This window comes from Nerophis lumbriciformis, linkage group LG20, assembly GCF_033978685.3.
Source record: "Nerophis lumbriciformis linkage group LG20, RoL_Nlum_v2.1, whole genome shotgun sequence".
Lineage (NCBI taxonomy): Eukaryota > Metazoa > Chordata > Actinopteri > Syngnathiformes > Syngnathidae > Nerophis > Nerophis lumbriciformis.
This window is the reverse complement of record NC_084567.2, coordinates 6,802,103-6,820,201: the sequence shown is the minus strand read 5'-3', so window position 1 is coordinate 6,820,201 and position 18,099 is coordinate 6,802,103. Positions and strand designations below refer to the sequence as shown.

Here is an 18,099-nt window from a genome sequence, read left to right as displayed (position 1 = left end):
GAAAAGCAACTCCTCTTGTTTCAGATCACGGGTCCTTCCTCTTGTGTCTTGTGCTAATTATATCGTCCTTATTTTTGTATTCCTCCTTTTTTTTTGGAGTGATTTTCGGTTTTTCCCTTTTGGAACATTTTGTCGATTGTATTTTTGTATTTCATAGTAATTGAATTTACTCGGCTCTGGAGGCTTAAAGAGTATTTCAAAATAAAAGCTTTATTTGGAATCACCTCTCTGCATCTGAGTCCCTTCCTCCGTCCAAGCCTGACATCCATAGTGGATCTAACATAATAGTGAGAGTCCAGTCCATAGTGGATCTAACATAATAGTGAGAGTCCAGTCCATAGTGGATCTAACATAATAGTGAGAGTCCAGTCCATAGTGGATCAAAGATAATAATGAGAGTCCAGTCCATAGTGGATCTAACATAATAGTGAGAGTCCAGTTCATAGTGGATCTAACATAATATTGTGAGAGTCCAGTCCATAGTGGGGCCAGCAGGAGACCATCCCCAGCGGAGACGGGTCAGCAGCGCAGAGATGTCCCCAACCGATGCACAGGCGAGCGGTCCACTTCGGGTCCCAACTCTGGACAGCCAGCGCTTCATCCATGGCCACCGGACCTGTGTCCAACCCCCTCCACAAGAGAGAGGGGGGCAGAGGAGAAAAGAAAAGAAACGGCAGATCAACTGATCTAAAAAGGGGGGTCTATTTAAAGGCTAGAGTATACAAATGAGTTTTAAGATGGGACTTAAATGCTTCTGCTGAGGTAGCATCTCTAACTGTTACCGGGAGGGCATTCCAGAGTACTGGAGCGCAAATAGAAAAATGTTCTATAGCCCGCAGACTTTTTTGGGCTCTGAGAATCACTATTAAGCCGGAGTTCTTTGAACGCAGATTTCTTGCTGGGACATATGGTACAATACAATCAGCAAGAGAGGCTGGAGCCAGACCGTGTAGTATTTTATACGTAAGTAGTAAAACCTTAAAGTCACATCTTAAGTGCACAGGAAGCCAGTGCAGGTGAGCCAGTATAGGTATATATATATATATATATATATATATACATATATATATATATATATATATATATATATGTATATAAAGTTACATACAGTACAGGCGTAATATGATCAAACTTTCTTGTTCTTGTCAAAAGTCTAGCAGCCTCATTTTGTACCAACTGTAATCTTTTAATGCTAGACATAGGGAGACCCGAAAATAATACCTTACAGTTATCGAGACGAGACGTAACAAATGATCTCAGCGTCGCTAGTGGATAAAATGGAACGAATTTTAGCGATATTACGGAGATGAAAGAAGGCTGTTTTAGTAACACTCTTAATGTGTGATTCAAACGAGAGAGTTGGGTGGAAGATAATACCCAGATTTTTTATTGAGTCGCCTTGTGTAATTGTTTGGTTGTCAAATGTTAAAGGGGAACATTATCACCAGACCTATGTAAGCGTCAATATATACCTTGATGTTGCAGAAAAAAAGACCATATATTTTTTTAACCGATTTCCGAACTCTAAATGGGTGAATTTTGGTGAATTAAACGCCTTTCTATTATTCGCTCTCGAAGCGATGACGTCACAACATGACGTCACATCGGGAAGCAATCCGCCATTTTCTCAAACACATTACAAACACCGAGTCAAATCAGCTCTGTTATTTTCCGTTTTTTCGACTGTTTTCCGTACCTTGGAGACATCATGCCTCGTCGGTGTGTTGTCGGAGGGTGTAACAACACCAACAGGGACGGATTCAAGTTGCACCAGTGGCCCAAAGATGCGAAAGTGGCAAGAAATTGGACGTTTGTTCCGCACACTTTACCGACGAAAGCTATGCTACGACAGAGATGGCAAGAATGTGTGGATATCCTGCGACACTCAAAGCAGATGCATTTCCAACTGGACTGGACAGATCAGCTTTCAGGAAAAGAGAGCGGATGAGGGTATGTCCACAGAATATATTAATTGATAAAAACTGGGCTGTCTGCACTCTCAAAGTGCATGTTGTTGCCAAATGTATTTCATATGCTGTAAACCTAGTTCATAGTTGTTAGTTTCCTTTAATGCCAAACAAACACATACCAATCGTTGGTTAGAAGGCGATCGCCGAATTCGTCCTCGCTTTCTCCCGTGTCGTTTTCGTCGGTTTCGCTTGCATACGGTTCAAACCGATATGGCTCAATAGCTTCAGTTTCTTCTTCAATTTCGTTTTCGCTACCTGCCTCCACACTACAACCATCCGTTTCAATACATGCGTAATCTGTTGAATCGCTTAAGCCGCTGAAATCCGAGTCTGAATCCGAGCTAATGTCGCTATACCTTGCTGTTCTATCTGCCATGTTTGTTTGTATTGGCATCACTGTGTGACATCACAGGAAAATGGACGGGTGTATATAACGATGGTTAAAATCAGGCACTTTGAAGCTTTTTTTAGGGATATTGCGTGATGGGTAAACATTTTTTTTAAAACTTCGAAAAATAAAACAAGCCACTGGGAACTGATTTGTAATGGTTTTAACCCTTCTGACATTGTGATAATGTTCCCCTTTAAGGTGGTATTATTAAATAAATGTTGGTGTCTCGCAGGACCGATAATCAGCATTTCCGTTTTCTTGGCGTTGAGTTGCAAGAAGTTAGCGGACATCCATTTTTTAATTTCATTAAGACACGCCTCCAGCTGACTACAATCTGGCGTGTTGGTCAGCTTTAGGGGCATGTTGAGTTGGGTGTCATCAGCATAACAGTGGAAGCTAACACTGTATTTGTGTATGATGTCACCTAGCAGCAGCATGCAGATGCTGAAGAGTGCAGGGCCAAGAACCGAACCCTGGGGAACTCCACACGTTACCTTTACATAGTCCGATGTCACATTATTATGGGAGACACACTGCATCCTGTCAGTAAGATAAGAGTTAAACCAAGACAAGGCTAAGTCTGACATACCAATACGTGTTTTGATACACTCTAATAAAATATTATGATCGACGGTATCGAAAGCAGCGCTAAGATCAAGAAGCAGCAACATAGATGACGCATCAGAATCCATCGTTAGCAGTAGATCATTATTCACTGTTGCGAGGGCTGTCTCCGTAGAGTGATTTGCCCTGAAACCGGACTGAAAGGGTTCACAGAGATTTTTAGACGCTAAGTGTTCATTTAGCTGCTGTGCGACAATTTTTTCAAGGATTTTCGGAATAAAGGCAAGATGCGACACCGGTCGGTGGTTTACCATGAGGTCAGGATCTAAGTTAGGTCTTTTGAGCAGAGGATGAATACCGTATTTTCCGCACTATTAGCCGCACCTAAAAACCACAAATTTACTCAAAAGCTGACAGTGCGGCTTATAACCCGGTGCGCTTTATATATGGATTAATATTAAGATTCATTTTCATAAAGTTTAGGTCTCGCAACTACGGTAAACAGCCGCCATCTTTTTTCCCCTTAGAAGAGGAAGCGCTTCTTCTTCTACGCCAAGCAACCGCCAAGGTAAGCACCCTCCCCCATAGAAGAGGAAGCGCTTCTTCTTCTACTGTAAGCAACCACCCGCCCCCGTAGAAGAAGAAGAAGCGCGCGGATATTACGTTTCATTTCCTTTGTGTGTTTACATCTGTAAAGACCACAAAATGGCTCCTACTAAGCGACAAGTTTCCGGTTCATGAAAAGACGCAATCTCTCCATCCGCACACGGACTACTATTTCACAGCAACTGCCTAAAGACTTTCAAGAAAAGCTGGCTACTTTCCGTGCATATTGTAAAAACAAGATAGCTGAAAAAAAGATCCGGCCAGAGAACATTATCAACATGGACGAGGTTCCACTGACTTTTGATATTCCTGTGAACCGCACTGTGGATACAACGGGAGCACGTACGGTGAATATTCGCACCACAGGGAATGAGAAGTCATCCTTCACTGTGGTTCTAGCTTGCCATGCTAATGGCCAGAAACTTCCACCCATGGTGATATTCAAAAGGAAGACCTTGCCAAAAGAGACCTTTCCAGCCGGCGTCATCATAAAAGCTAACTCGAAGGGATGGATGGATGAAGAAAAGATGAGCGAGTGGTTAAGGGAAGTTTACGCGAAGAGGCCGGGTGGCTTTTTTCACACAGCTCCGTCCATGTTGATATACGACTCCATGCGCGCCCACATCACGCTGGTTTTTAATATATTATTAAAGTTTGACTGACCTATCTGACTGTTTTTTTGACATTCCCTTTAGCGCAGTTAGATGCGGCTTATAACACGGGGCGGCTTATAGGTGGACAAAGTTTTGAAATATGCCGTTCATTGAAGGCGCGGCTTATAACCCAGGGCGGTTTATGGTGCGGAAAATACGGTAACCGCTTTTCTGAATGCTAGGGGAACAGTGCCTGAGGAAAGTGATAAGTTTATAATATTTAGCACTGATGGACCTAATAATACAAATGTGTTTATACAGTAACCTGCTCACATGAGTCAGATTACAGCAGGGGTGTCAAACTCATTTTAGCTCAGGGGCCGCATGGAGGAAAATCTATTTCCACGTGGGCGGGACGGGTAAAATCATGGCATGACAACTGAAAAATACAACTATGACAACTTCAGATTGTCTTCTTTATTTAACTTTGGCCCAAAATAGAACAAGTCCATTCTGAAAATGTACATATCACAAATAATCCTCTTGACAAAACACTTCAAGTTAGTCGAACATTTAGAGAGAATAAAATGGTGCATTTTCAAAAACACCTTGAAGAACACAATGAACTTAGACTTAATCTCAGTGTTTCTACAAAGCAATTAAACTTTAAGTCACAACCCATCTAGGATTAAACAAAAAACAAAATAAAGCATGAAAAAAACTATTCTATGTATCAACTACCTCATTTGTCATTTCCACATATTAATCCTGTGCTAACTCAACAAACCATACAAACTGACGTAGAAACTATTCAAGAGTGTTGAGTTACTTCCTGTCTTCTAGACATAATGTGTATTGATAGAAAAAGAAAAGCTGTGCAATGTGTGAACAATTTCAACAAAGCACAAATAAAAAGTTCAAAGACTGACAGTATTGCAGTAAATCACACACTGTTCACTTTCTTTACATTTGCACAGAAGACAATCATTTTCACAGAACTATATCAGTGTGCAGTGTCTCATGCTGCATTTTAAGTGGGGTTACTGATTGCTTATTTTACTACTGTTTTACGTGGAGGGGGAGGAGTCAAAGCCCCGCTTTACCGTGTACCTCTTGCTTGGTATACTTGCTCGCCCCGGTATAAACTATTTGCTTGCCTAACAGAATTGCTATTGCGACATCCAGTGGACACAATTAGAACAGCAGTTTCTTTCATTAAAAAATGCAGCTGAATTTTACACTTCGCAAACTCATCTCGCGCGCTGGATTGAACCCGCTATGCCCGAATGTCGAGGGAGGTGGGGGTTGGGTTGTGAGTGTTGGGGGTTAATTGTTCATATGTCTCTGATTTGCACACCAATCAGTCTGAGAAGTAAAAGTTGGCAGTTTGTTATGCAAACAGTTACCCAGCATCACTTATGCGTCAACGTCAGTTTTGATACATCTCAACTTTGCAGTGAAAAAGGGCGTAGTGCAGGTTTTTGAGCGTGCGCAAACTTGACACATGAGGCCCCAGGTCCCTGGACTGAAGAAGGAGTAACCAAGCACTTGAAGCATCATCTATCTTACTGTTCAGGAAGGTTTCAGATACAGAGAAGACATGGGGTCATGAGTAGATAAGATTATGCTTCAAATAATCCAAGTTTGTATGAATACCTCAGATATTTGTGAAAGAAGCAGTGAGGAGGTCCTGGGTAGGGTGGATGTCGCCACATATGAGCAACATACCACAAACTAAACAGCTAATTGGTTATTTTCCCTTGTGTGTTCTTATGTGTTTTACTGCGTCTGCATTATGTGGGAACCTTTTACAGCACACTGAACAACTAAATGTTTTTTCTCCAGTGTGTGTTCTCATGTGTTGAGTCATTTGGCTATTTTTAGAAAAGCTTTTGCCACAAACTGAACACTTTTATGGTGTTTCACCTGTGTGTGTTCTCATGTGGTTAGTCAAATTCCTCTTAAGAGAAAAACTTTTGCCACAAACTGAACAACTAAATGGTTTTTTTACCTGTGTGCGTTCTCATGTGGTTAGTCAAATTGCTCCTTATAGAAAAGCTTTTGCCACAAACTGTACAACTAAATGGTTTTTCACCTGTGTGTGTTCTTATGTGTTCAATCATACTGCTCTTAAAAGAAACACTTTTGCCACAAACTGAACAGCTAAATGGTTGTTCACCTGTGTGCGTTCTCATGTGTTCAGTCAAAGTGCTCTTAACAAAAAAGCGTTTGCCACAAACTGAACAACTAAATGTTTTTTCTCCTGTGTGTCTTCTCATGTGTAGAGTCAATTGGCTATTATTAGAAAAACTTTTGCCACAAACTGTACAACTAAATGGTTTTTCACCTGTGTGTGTTCTCATGTGTTGGGTCAAATGGCTTTTGATAGAAAAGCTTTTGCCACAAACTGAACAACTAAATGGTTTTTCACCTGTGTGTGTTCTCATGTGTTGGGTCAAATGGCTTTTAACAGAAAAGCTTTTGCCACAAACTGAACAACTAAATGGTTTTTCACCTGTGTGCCTTCTCATGTGTTTAGTCAAATTGCTCTTACAAAAAAAGCTTTTGCCACAAACTGAACAACTAAATGTTTTTTCTCCTGTGTGTCTTCTCATGTGGTTAGTCAAATTCTGCTTAGCAGAAAAGCTTTTGCCACAAACTGAACAGTTAAATGGTTTTTCTCCTGTGTGTGTTCTCATGTGTTGAGTCAAAGTGCTATTTAGAGAAAAACTTTTGCCACAAACTGAACACTTAAATGGTTTTTCACCTGTGTGTGTTCTCATGTGTCGAGTCAATTGGCTGCTTTTAGTACAACTTTGACCACAAATTGAACAGTTAAAACATGTTTTACCCCTCTTCTTTGAAGAGCATTCAGAGTGTTTGTTGTCAGTGTGAGTCCTCATATCACCTTCACAGTCTTTATCGCTGCTCAAAGGTTCTTCAACCTCGTCTTCAGCCTCACTATCTGATAGTGGAGCTAAGAGGTTGTCTCCTTGTGGTTTCTCTTCATCATCTTCAGTCTTCACAGAGAGAATACTCAGTGGAAACTTGGTGTAATCAGCTTCCTCTCGTCCTAGAAGACACTCTCCCTCCTGAGTGATGCAGAGTTCCTCCTCTTCCTTTTTAATGCAGGGTGGTTGTGGAGTCTCCTGCTTCAAAGTGGAGCTCCCCCCTAACTGAGGGTGAACTTCTTCTGGATTACCGATCAGCTGCTGGACGTCTGCAAGACACAAACAACAAAAACACACTTTCTTCTATGTACTGTATGTGTGTGTAGTAGGGTTGTACAGTATACTGCTACTAATAAAGTATCGCGGTACTAATCAATAGAAATCGGTACTATACCACCTTTGAAAAGTACCGGTACCGTTCTTTCATCTGAATGCCGCTGTACGGCGGTGACTACAGAACCGAGGCGCATGATGTTGAGTGTGTCAAAACGCACACACAAAGTGTATATAAGCAATAACATGGTGGAGAGGAAGAAAGGCAACAAAGAACAATTTTAATTGGTTAATAAAGAGGGTGCGTGAAGTGCAATATGGAGGTATTTGGGCTTCTAAACTAACAATAAAGGTGACACTTTAAACAGGGAGCCGCCGCTCTGCAAGTGTTGCTTTACACCTTTCCTGTTTGTCGGCTCCCAGACCGTGGTCGAGGAGTGCAGAGGAGACGTTCCCTCCGGGGGTAACACTGGGTCCATAAAGCTTCGCTCTTTGGTCGGAAGGACGAGGTTGTCGATTAGTTACAACTTGGTCACTAGGGCTACAACAACTAATCGACTAAATCGATTAAAAATTGGCGTTTACTTTAGTCATCGGTTCGTTGAATCTATGCGATGCGCATGCCCTGCGGTTATGTCTCATGAGGTGGCAGTAAGCCAGCCAATGATGTGTCATGTGCAGCTCACGTGACGACGCCGTCACCTTTAAAGTACCAATGATTGTCACACACACACTAGGTGTGGCGAAATTAATCCCTGCATTTGACCCATCACCCTTGATCACCCCCTGGGAGGTGAGGGGAGCAGTGAGCAGCAGCGGTGGCCGAGCCCGGGAATCATTTTTGGTAATTTAACACCCAATTCCAACCCTTGATGCTGAGTGCCAAACAGGGAAGTAGTGGGTCCCATTTTTTTAGTCTTTGTGCCTGGAAACATTCGAAAAATGGCGGAGGAAAACAGTACCGATAGTTCAGCGGAGAAACATCTTGAGGTTTTTGCTTCAGTGGAGAAAAGTGTACGACCTAAGTCATCAAAAGTGTGGGAACACTTTACTTGAAAGACTTCAAAGAAGACCGTTTCCTGCAAAGTTTGTGTTTCCAAGAAGGGCATGAGCAGACTCTTTTTCCTGAGGAAGCTTAGGTCATTTAAAGGGGAACATTATCACAATTTCAGAAGGGTTAAAACCATTAAAAATCAGTTCCCAGTGGCTTATTTTATTTTTCAAAGTTTTTTTCAAAATTTTACCCATCACGCAATATCCCTAAAAAAAGCTTCAAAGTGCCTGATTTTAACCATCGTTATATACACCCGTCCATTTTCCTGTGACGTCACATAGTGATGCCAATACAAACAAACATGGCGCATAGAACAGCAAGCTATAGTGACATTAGCTCGGATTCAGACTCGGATTTCAGCGGCTTAAGCGATTCAACAGATTACGCATGTATTGAAACGGATGGTTGTAGTGTGGAGGCAGGTAGCGAAAACGAAATTGAAGAAGAAACTGAAGCTATTGAGCCATATCGGTTTGAACCGTATGCAAGCGAAACCGACGAAAACGACACGACAGCCAGCGACACGGGAGAAAGCGAGGACGAATTCGGCGATCGCCTTCTAACCAACGATTGGTATGTGTTTGTTTGGCATTAAAGGAAACTAACAACTATGAACTAGGTTTACAGCATATGAAATACATTTGGCAACAACATGCACTTTGAGAGTGCAGACAGCCCAATTTTCATCAATTAATATATTCTGTAGACATACCCTCATCCGCTCTCTTTTCCTGAAAGCTGATCTGTCCAGTCCAGTTGGAAATGCATCTGCTTTGAGTGTCGCAGGATATCCACACATTCTTGCCATCTCTGTCGTAGCATAGCTTTCGTTGGTAAAGTGTGCGGAACAAACGTCCAATTTCTTGCCACTTTCACATCTTTGGGCCACTGGTGCAACTTGAATCCGTCCCTGTTCGTGTTGTTACACCCTCCGACAACACACCGACGAGGCATGATGTCTCCAAGGTACGGAAAACAGTCGAAAAAACGGAAAATAACAGAGCTGATTCGACTCGGTGTTTGTAATGTGTTTGAGAAAATGGCGGATTGCTTCCCGATGTGACGTCACGTTGTGACGCCATCGCTCCGAGAGCAAATAATAGAAAGGCGTTTAATTCGCCAAAATTCACCCATTTAGAGTTCGGAAATCGTTGGAAATGCATCTGCTTTGAGTGTCGCAGGAAATCCACACATTCTTGCCATCTCTGTCGTAGCATAGCTTTCGTCGGTAAAGTGTGCAGAACAAACGACTGACCATTTCGTCGGCTTTCCCCACAGCCTCGTATTTTGAACAAACTTCATCCAATTTCTTGCCACTTTGGCATCTTTGGGCCACTGGTGCAACTTGAATCCGTCCCTGTTCGTGTTGTTACACCCTCCGACAACACACCGACGAAAGTGAGAAAATGGCGGATTGCTTCCCGATGTGACAACGTGACGTCATCGCTCCGAGAGCGAATAATAGAAAGGCGTTTAATTCGCCAAAATTCACCCATTTAGAGTTCGGAAATCAGTTAAAAAAATATATGGTCTTTTTTCTGCAACATCAAGGTATATATTGACGCTTACATAGGTCTGGTGATAATGTTCCCCTTTAAGCTACATGTAAATGATGCTACTATGTACGTTCATTACATGGTTTCTCTCATTTCAGAAAGAAACAACCCAGCATTAGCGACTTGGTCCAAAGGAAGGTGTGCACACCACAGCAAGCGGCTGCATTGACTGATGCTATCCTGAATATGTTGCTAACTGACATGAGGCCACAATCAATGGTGGCAGATGAAGGTTTTAGACAAATGATTCACGTCCTCAACCCTGGTTACACTTTTCCCTCGAGGACCCATTTGACCAAAGTGATGGAGAGGAAGTATGAGCAGACATTCCAAGCAGAGTAGACTGACATAAAAGCCACCCAGAGCAAAATTTCTCTCACTACTGATGTGTGGACAAGTGTAGCCACCTTGGCAATCAATACATGCCATTACATTGGAGAGGAATGGAACATGAAGTCAATCTGCCTTACGACCAGGCCACTAGAGCAGACCTGGGCACATGCACATCTGGCCCTTTGTGCGTCCCTGTCCGGCCCGCGTGAGGCCACTCCTAAATTACAACACACATTTTAAAAAGTATCTATGTCGAGTGTGCAATACAACGGTGCTGCTTTTGTTTTGAAAAGCGTTATTTGTATTACTTCCGTGTGGACGCATGCGCGTGTGTGATTGAGAGTGATTGTGAACAGCGGCAATCACAAATTACAAAATAAAGTTTAAAAAACATCTATGTCGTGCGTGCAATACAACTGTGCTGCTTTTATTTTGTAAAGTGTTATTTATGGGCGTATGTCCGGGTGTAACCTGTGAGTGAAGGTGCACAGCGACAAGTGATGAGACGCTAAAAAGAGAAAAGCTGATGACGAATGGCGTGTTTCCAACAAGACATGGACTGCCAAGTATTTCTTTACAGAAATGAAAGGTAAAGTCGTGTGTTTAATTTGTGGTACACAGGTTGCTGTGTTTAAAGAATATCATTTGAATCGCCACTACACGATGAAGCACGAGGAAAAATACCGGAATCTGTCTGATGAAGCGCGCGCAAGGGAGGCTGATGCGTTGATGGTAAAACTGCAAACCCAACCAGGACTTTTTGCCAAATTTCAAACCCCACAGAGATGCAGCTGTCAGGACAAGTTTCGTCATTTCTCACAAAATCGCCAGAAAAAGTAAGGCGTTTTCTGACGGAGAGTTTATTAAGGAGTGCTTATTGGACTCTGTTGCACTGATAAGACTGGAGACTTTGACTGTTTTTCGCTGGCTTTGGATGAGAGCTGTGATGTACGTGACACCACCCAGCTGCTCATCTTCTTACGTGGGATAACTACAGACTTTCAAATCACGAAGGAACTGGCAGCCATGCAGTTAATTAAAGAGACAACCACAGGTAATGACTTGTTCACATAGGTAAAGGCGTGTTTGGACATGTTAGGACTGAAATGGGACAAGCTGGCATTTTCTACCGCTTATTCCCTTCGGGGTTGCTGGAGCCTATCTCAGCTACAATCCAATCCACTTTATTTATATAGCACATTTAAACAACAAAATGTTTCCACAGTGCTGCACAACAATATTAAAAACAATATTCAAATATTATCCTTAGCTCCACCAATGACTGAATAAAAACAAAAAATAATTACATATAAAACCAATATAAAAAAACAATATAAAATAAAGATGATTAAAAACGATTTTCAACAACGGATAGTTGTCCAAATGTGACGGGGAAAAATGTTGGATAATGCAGGATAAAGTGACAGAAATAAACCCTGTGCAGAAATGGACATTTTTGCATTGTATTATACATCAGGAAGTGTTGTGTAAGACAGTGTTAAAAATAAAATCATCAAAAGCAATCTGCTTTTGTATAAAGTTAAGTTAGGTTAAATGAAATTATTATTATTATTATTAATTATTATTATTATTATGTATCTTACGGTATATCAAAAATAATATTGAGCAAAATATAATTGAAATATTGTCGTGTGGCCCCCCAGCAGTGCTCGGGTTGCTTATGCGGCCCCCGGTAAAAATGAATTGCCCACCCCTGCACTAAAGGAAAGACATTCAGCATCCAACATTGCAGAATGGTTGGAATAGGTAGAAGCCAGGTTTAAAATTCCCCCAAGCAAAATGATTGCTATTGTGCATTACAATGGTGAACTGTAGTTAAGCTACATAACGTCGCTACTTGTTGTGCACTACTGCCCATCACTGACTCCAACTCGTAAATAAACGCTAGCAAAAGTCAGCTAACAATGCAGGTAATGGGGATGCACTCTATTTCGCCTGTAAAACAACTCTAAAAAATATCCAAAAGCTTCCATCAACTTTGTATATACACGCTGTAAGTATATATGTAAAGTAATAACAGGCACATTCATAATAACATGTGATATTTACGTATTTTCATCATTTGTTATCATTTTAAACAAACGGCGGCAAATTATTTTCACAGACGCATCACAACGTTCGCTATTTCCTTCAACTACACCACCAACTATTACTAATAAAGGCAGACTTCATGAGTGCCATCAAAGAATACTTTTGGACAAATTATGATCCAGAACCTTATATTTTTGAGCCTGAATATAAGGAGGATGAGCTACAAGTTTTAGAAGCTGAGTGATAAGCAGATCAAGCAATTAGCACTGTTGCTAAGTGCTAAACAAAAAATACAAATTATGAACATAACTCATTTCTGTAGAAACTGCCCAAATGCTGAAACTGAACTGAAATGTTGATGGAATAGGGCTGGGCAATATGGCAAAAAAATGATCACGATTATTTTTTGCATACCATCCGATCTCAACAACATCACTTTTTTTAATTAAAGGCAGATTGTCACCGTGCAGGATAATAGCGAGTACAGTTGCATCCCTACTATTTACTAGCACAGTATCTTGTAACAGACATTTCCACCATGTTTGATGGAGGTAATATATGCTCACAGCTGACAACTGTCATTTTGTTCATATCTATAATTGTGTTTACTAGAGGTGTAACGGTACAGGTAACCCACGCTTCGGTCCGTACCTGGTTTTAGGGCCACAGTTTTGCTTATTTTTCCGTACATTTTGTGAGGGTAAAGAGAACAACCTTTTTTTCCTTTTTTTTTGTGCTTGTCATCACAAACATTCTGCAGGAAACAAAGTATCAGTGGTGTACTGAATACTATAAGATCTTTATTTAAAGTTTACATTTACTAAACAATATTTTAAAAGTTTAATAATTATTTCAGGGACAAAATGTTTTTATCCACAAACTCAAAAATGATTTAAAAAAAAGTGTATGCAGAGTTAATTAGTACATGTTGTATCAGAGGATGAGAAACTTTGCAGACACAAACAAAAAGTCTGATTGAAAAATATTAAAACACAGGATGACGGTCAATAAAGGCGGATTCACGCAGGATTATACCAAGTATCGTTGCTTGCCTACTGTTTACTACTGCTACTAACTTCTAACAGACATTTCAGACATTTTGGATCGAGGTTCTTTGTTTACATTGTTCAACAAAGTCGGCTAATTTCTATTTTTAGGGCTTGGAATCCAAATAGCTTTCAAATGAGGGAACGCAACTCACTCACCTTCATCTTTCGTCTTTATCTCCGTTGGTGATTTGCTGGAAGTTGATTCTCTTTCATGTTCTCTTTTAGCGGACGTCGCCATCTTAGCATAGCAGTAGTCGTCCATCTTCTATCACGTCTTCAATCTTCACTTCACATAACACGCCATCGCTCCACACTCAAAGTCCGTTTCCTGGGCTTAAGAAAAGGTGAATAGTTGAGGTATTTGATGCTATTTTTGAATCTATAAGATCGTAAATGTGAAACTTCTCCGGAAAGCCACGTCGCTTAGTCCGCCATCTTGGACTTTCCGCTTTGCCACTGTTCGATGTGTTTGCGCATGCGCCAGAAGGTTGCAACTTCCGATCGACAACTGCACTTTAAAAAATAAAATACCTTTTAAATAACTAGCGACCCTTTTCATCTTTTCTTACATTTCTGCTCATAATTGAAGTGCTCCTTATCGCAAAAACATTTTTTGATATCAAAATACTTTGGCGATAGAAATTAAACAAAAATCAACAATGTTGTATTCTGTCTTTTAGTGCAGTGGTCCCCAACCTTTTTGTAGCTGCGGACCGGGGGGGGGGGGGGGGGGGGGGAGGAATGGTATTTATGTAAAAAAATATTTTTGTCATATTTTTTTTATTTTTTGTCATAAAGAAATACAATCATGTGTGCTTACGGACTGTATCCCTGCAGACTGTATTGATCTATATTGATATATAGTGTACAGGTAAAAGCCAGTAAATTAGAATATTTTGAAAAACTTGATTTATTTCAGTAATTGCATTCAAAAGGTGTAACTTGTACATTATATTTATTCATTGCACACAGACTGATGCATTCAAATGTTTATTTCATTTAATTTTGATGATTTGAAGTGGCAACAAATGAAAATCCAAAATTCCGTGTGTCACAAAATTAGAATATTACTTAAGGCTAATACAAAAAAGAGATTTTTAGAAATGTTGGCCAACTGAAAAGTATGAAAATGAAAAATATGAGCATGTACAATACTCAATACTTGGTTGGAGCTCCTTTTGCCTCAATTACTGCGTTAATGCGGCTTGGCATGGAGTCGATGAGTTTCTGGCACTGCTCAGGTGTTATGAGAGCCCAGGTTGCTCTGATAGTGGCCTTCAACTCTTCTGCGTTTTTGGGTCTGGCATTCTGCATCTTCCTTTTCACAATACCCCACAGATTTTCTATGGGGCTAAGGTCAGGGGAGTTGGCGGGCCAATTTAGAACAGAAATACCATGGTCCGTAAACCAGGCACGGGTAGATTTTGCGCTGTGTGCAGGCGCCAAGTCCTGTTGGAACTTGAAATCTCCATCTCCATAGAGCAGGTCAGCAGCAGGAAGCATGAAGTGCTCTAAAACTTGCTGGTAGACGGCTGCGTTGACCCTGGATCTCAGGAAACAGAGTGGACCGACACCAGCAGATGACATGGCACCCCAAACCATCACTGATGGTGGAAACTTTACACTAGACTTCAGGCAACGTGGATCCTGTGCCTCTCCTGTCTTCCTCCAGACTCTGGGACTTCGATTTCCAAAGGAAATGCAAAATTTGCATGGTTGGGTGATGGTTTGGGGTGCCATGTCATCTGCTGGTGTCGGTCCACTCTGTTTCCTGAGATCCAGGGTCAACGAAGGTGTACCCCGCCTTCCGCCCGATTGTAGCTGAGATAGGCTCCAGCGCCCCCCGCGACCCCAAAGGGAATAAGCGGTAGAAAATGGATGGATGGCAATCGGTCCACGGACCGGTACCGGGCCGCAGCGCGGTGGTTGGGGACCACTGTTTTAGTGGGTTCAAGCAAACGGCAAGTTGTTTGACAAAGTAAGTCTTGTGAAAGTGTGAAACTCACACTACCCCAGTATACATTTTCAACATTATAGCATTTCAGCCTTTTGACGTTTTTTCCTCTTGACTTTTATCAGTAATATCCTCATTGAAGGATGACTTGTACTCGACCTCGGACCAACTGCACTCAGTGAGGAAACAAACACGCTCACATAAATATTGCTCTTATTGCAAGCATAGACAGCAGAACACTTCTATTTTCACTTTTGTACACTGACTTTAGTTATCTGCTGCACTGACAAGATGCCTGCTCGGTGCGTGTTGGCGACTGGAGCCAAACTGCTGTGTCAAAACTGGCGTGTGACGTCACCATTGACCTTTTTCTTTTACACACATCCGGGAACATGAAAACAAAATAATGGGCTCTGTTGGCCACTTACTTAATAAACATACAGGACAACGTGCGTCCTGATTCTTTGATTCTATTTTAAACTTGATGTGTGCCGATGATAAGAAAGTTTGTCGCTGCATTACTGACTAACAACCTCAGTTTTATCTGAAGTTCCATCGAGGTTTGTTTTGAAGCGAAAGTGGGCGCAGAGCACATCCCTCTACCACTGCTGTGTGACGTCATCGCTGCCTGTGCAATGCGCACTGCCTTCCTGCGCCGGTCAAAACCAACACTGTGATTAATCATCATTCATTTATGGTAACGCAATATATTCTTTTTAATAATCACATGCGTTAACGCATTAACATTGACAGCCTTAGTTGAAACCCATACTTTTTTTCTGAAAACTCATCAAATCACTGACTGTAGCGGCCCACTTGGATTAATGACACAAGAAGCAGAGAGCTTCGACTGGTGCAACTTTAATTCTCTCCTCCTTTTCTCCTCACAATTTTGACACCGTGAAAACTATGAAGATGGACAGAAAATACAAATGCCATATTTCCACAAACAATACATAAATCATGTTTACATTTTCAAACTTATAAACAAATCTTTTTAGTAAACTTAAATAATGAATTTTCACATGAATTAAGCTTAATTACAAGTTACAGCTCTTATTTGAATAAAAATAATGACATTTTCCCGTTTGTTTTAAATGAAATGAACCACTTGTTTTACAATAAATAAAACCATTAGTCTCCTCCTACCTCTTTCCGCTTCCAAGGGCGCTAAATTTGCTCCGCTAGTTAGCTTAGCTTCCTCACACAGCTCGGAGTGACTCTCCTTAAATGTGACATATAAACAACACAAACACGAGGCACAATAAAATAACCTCTCACAAATGTTCACACAGAATATGAGAAATATATCTTTGTCAGCATGTTTTACCAGTCCTGGAGTAACGTGAGTATGCTGTTGAAGTCAGACAGAACGGCAGCAGGAAGTCAAGTATCAGCAATAAAGGAAGTAACAGAATAAGAGTGGGCTCTTCAAAATAAAGGCACAAAAATAACGTAACATGACAGAACTGCAATTATCTCCTGAACAAAATTTGTTGCCATTTACACAGACCTGTAAATTGAGGCCCATTATCAGTGTTACTCCCTCCGAGGTCTTAATCAAGGCTCAAGTCGTTAGTTTTTCTCACAGACATTTATTTCAGCCACGTCTTCTTCACGTTACCAACGATGCCAAATATAATGCCGTCGGAAGTAATAAAATAAGCAAACAGAACTTACAATTAGTCTGACATCCAAAAAACAAAACACATAGATTTCACAAACATATCAGAAGTAATCATACCTCGTTGGCCTCATAAACTCCAAGGGAATAAAGTTTATTTTCAATCCGAGACTCCATTAACGTCTTCCACATCAAACACTTGTCGTCTCATGCTGCTTCCTTAATTCCCTCACATATAAATTGTCCCCCCAACAACGTGACCAAATTATATCCCCCACTCAATTGACATGGGTTTGTAACAAAAATAAAGTTAACATAAACTTAACCTAAGGAAATCAATCAATCAATGTTTATTTATATAGCCCTAAATCCCAAGTGTCTCAAAGGGCTGCACAAGCCACAACGACATCCGCGGTTCAGCGCCCACAAAAGGGCAAGGAAAAACTCACAACCCAGTGGGACGTCGATGAGAATGACTATGAGAAACCTTGGAGAGGACCGCAAATGTGGGTCTGACATAATATTGTGAAAGTCCAGTCCATAGTGGATCTAACATAGTAGTGAGAGTCCAGTCCATAGTGGATCTAACATAATAGTGAGAGTCCAGTCCATAGTGGATCTAACATAATAGTGAGAGTCCAGTCCATAGTGGATCTAACATAGTGGTGAGAGTCCAGTCCATAGTGGATCTAACATAATAATGAGAGTCCAGTCCATAGTGGATCTAACATAATAGTGAGAGTCCAGTCCATAGAGGATCTAACATAATAGTGAGAGTCCAGTCCATAGTGGGTCTAACATAATAGTGAGAGTCCAGTCCATAGTGGATCCAACATAATAGTGAGAGTCCAGTCCATAGTGGATCTAACATAATAGTGAGAGTCCAGTCCATTGTGGATCTAACATAATAGTGTGAGAGTCCAGTCCATAGTGGATCTAACAAAATAGTGAGAGTCCAGTCCATAGTCAATCAATCAATCAATCTTTATTTATATAGCCCTAAATCACAAGTGTCTCAAAGGGCTGCACAAGCCACAACGACATCCTCGGTACAAAGCCCACATACGGGCAAGGAAAAACTCACCCCAGTGGGACGTCGATGTGAATGACTATGAGAAACCTTGGAGAG

At 41.1% G+C, this 18,099-nt stretch overlaps 2 protein-coding genes across 2 annotated transcripts in view; one reads left to right on the top strand and one right to left on the bottom strand.

Moving 5' to 3' along the window:
• LOC133619281 (uncharacterized) overlaps nt 1-18,099 on the top strand; it is a 260,390-nt gene that overhangs the window by 125,632 nt on the left and 116,659 nt on the right. The window lies entirely within an intron of this gene.
• LOC133619286 (uncharacterized) overlaps nt 5,207-18,099 on the bottom strand; it is a 110,672-nt gene continuing 97,779 nt past the window's right edge. Inside the window, exon 2 of the mRNA XM_061980244.2 lies at nt 5,207-7,344. Coding sequence (XP_061836228.1) covers nt 6,119-7,344 — 1,226 coding nt within the window. The 3' untranslated portion in view covers nt 5,207-6,118. The remainder of the gene's footprint in view (nt 7,345-18,099) is intronic.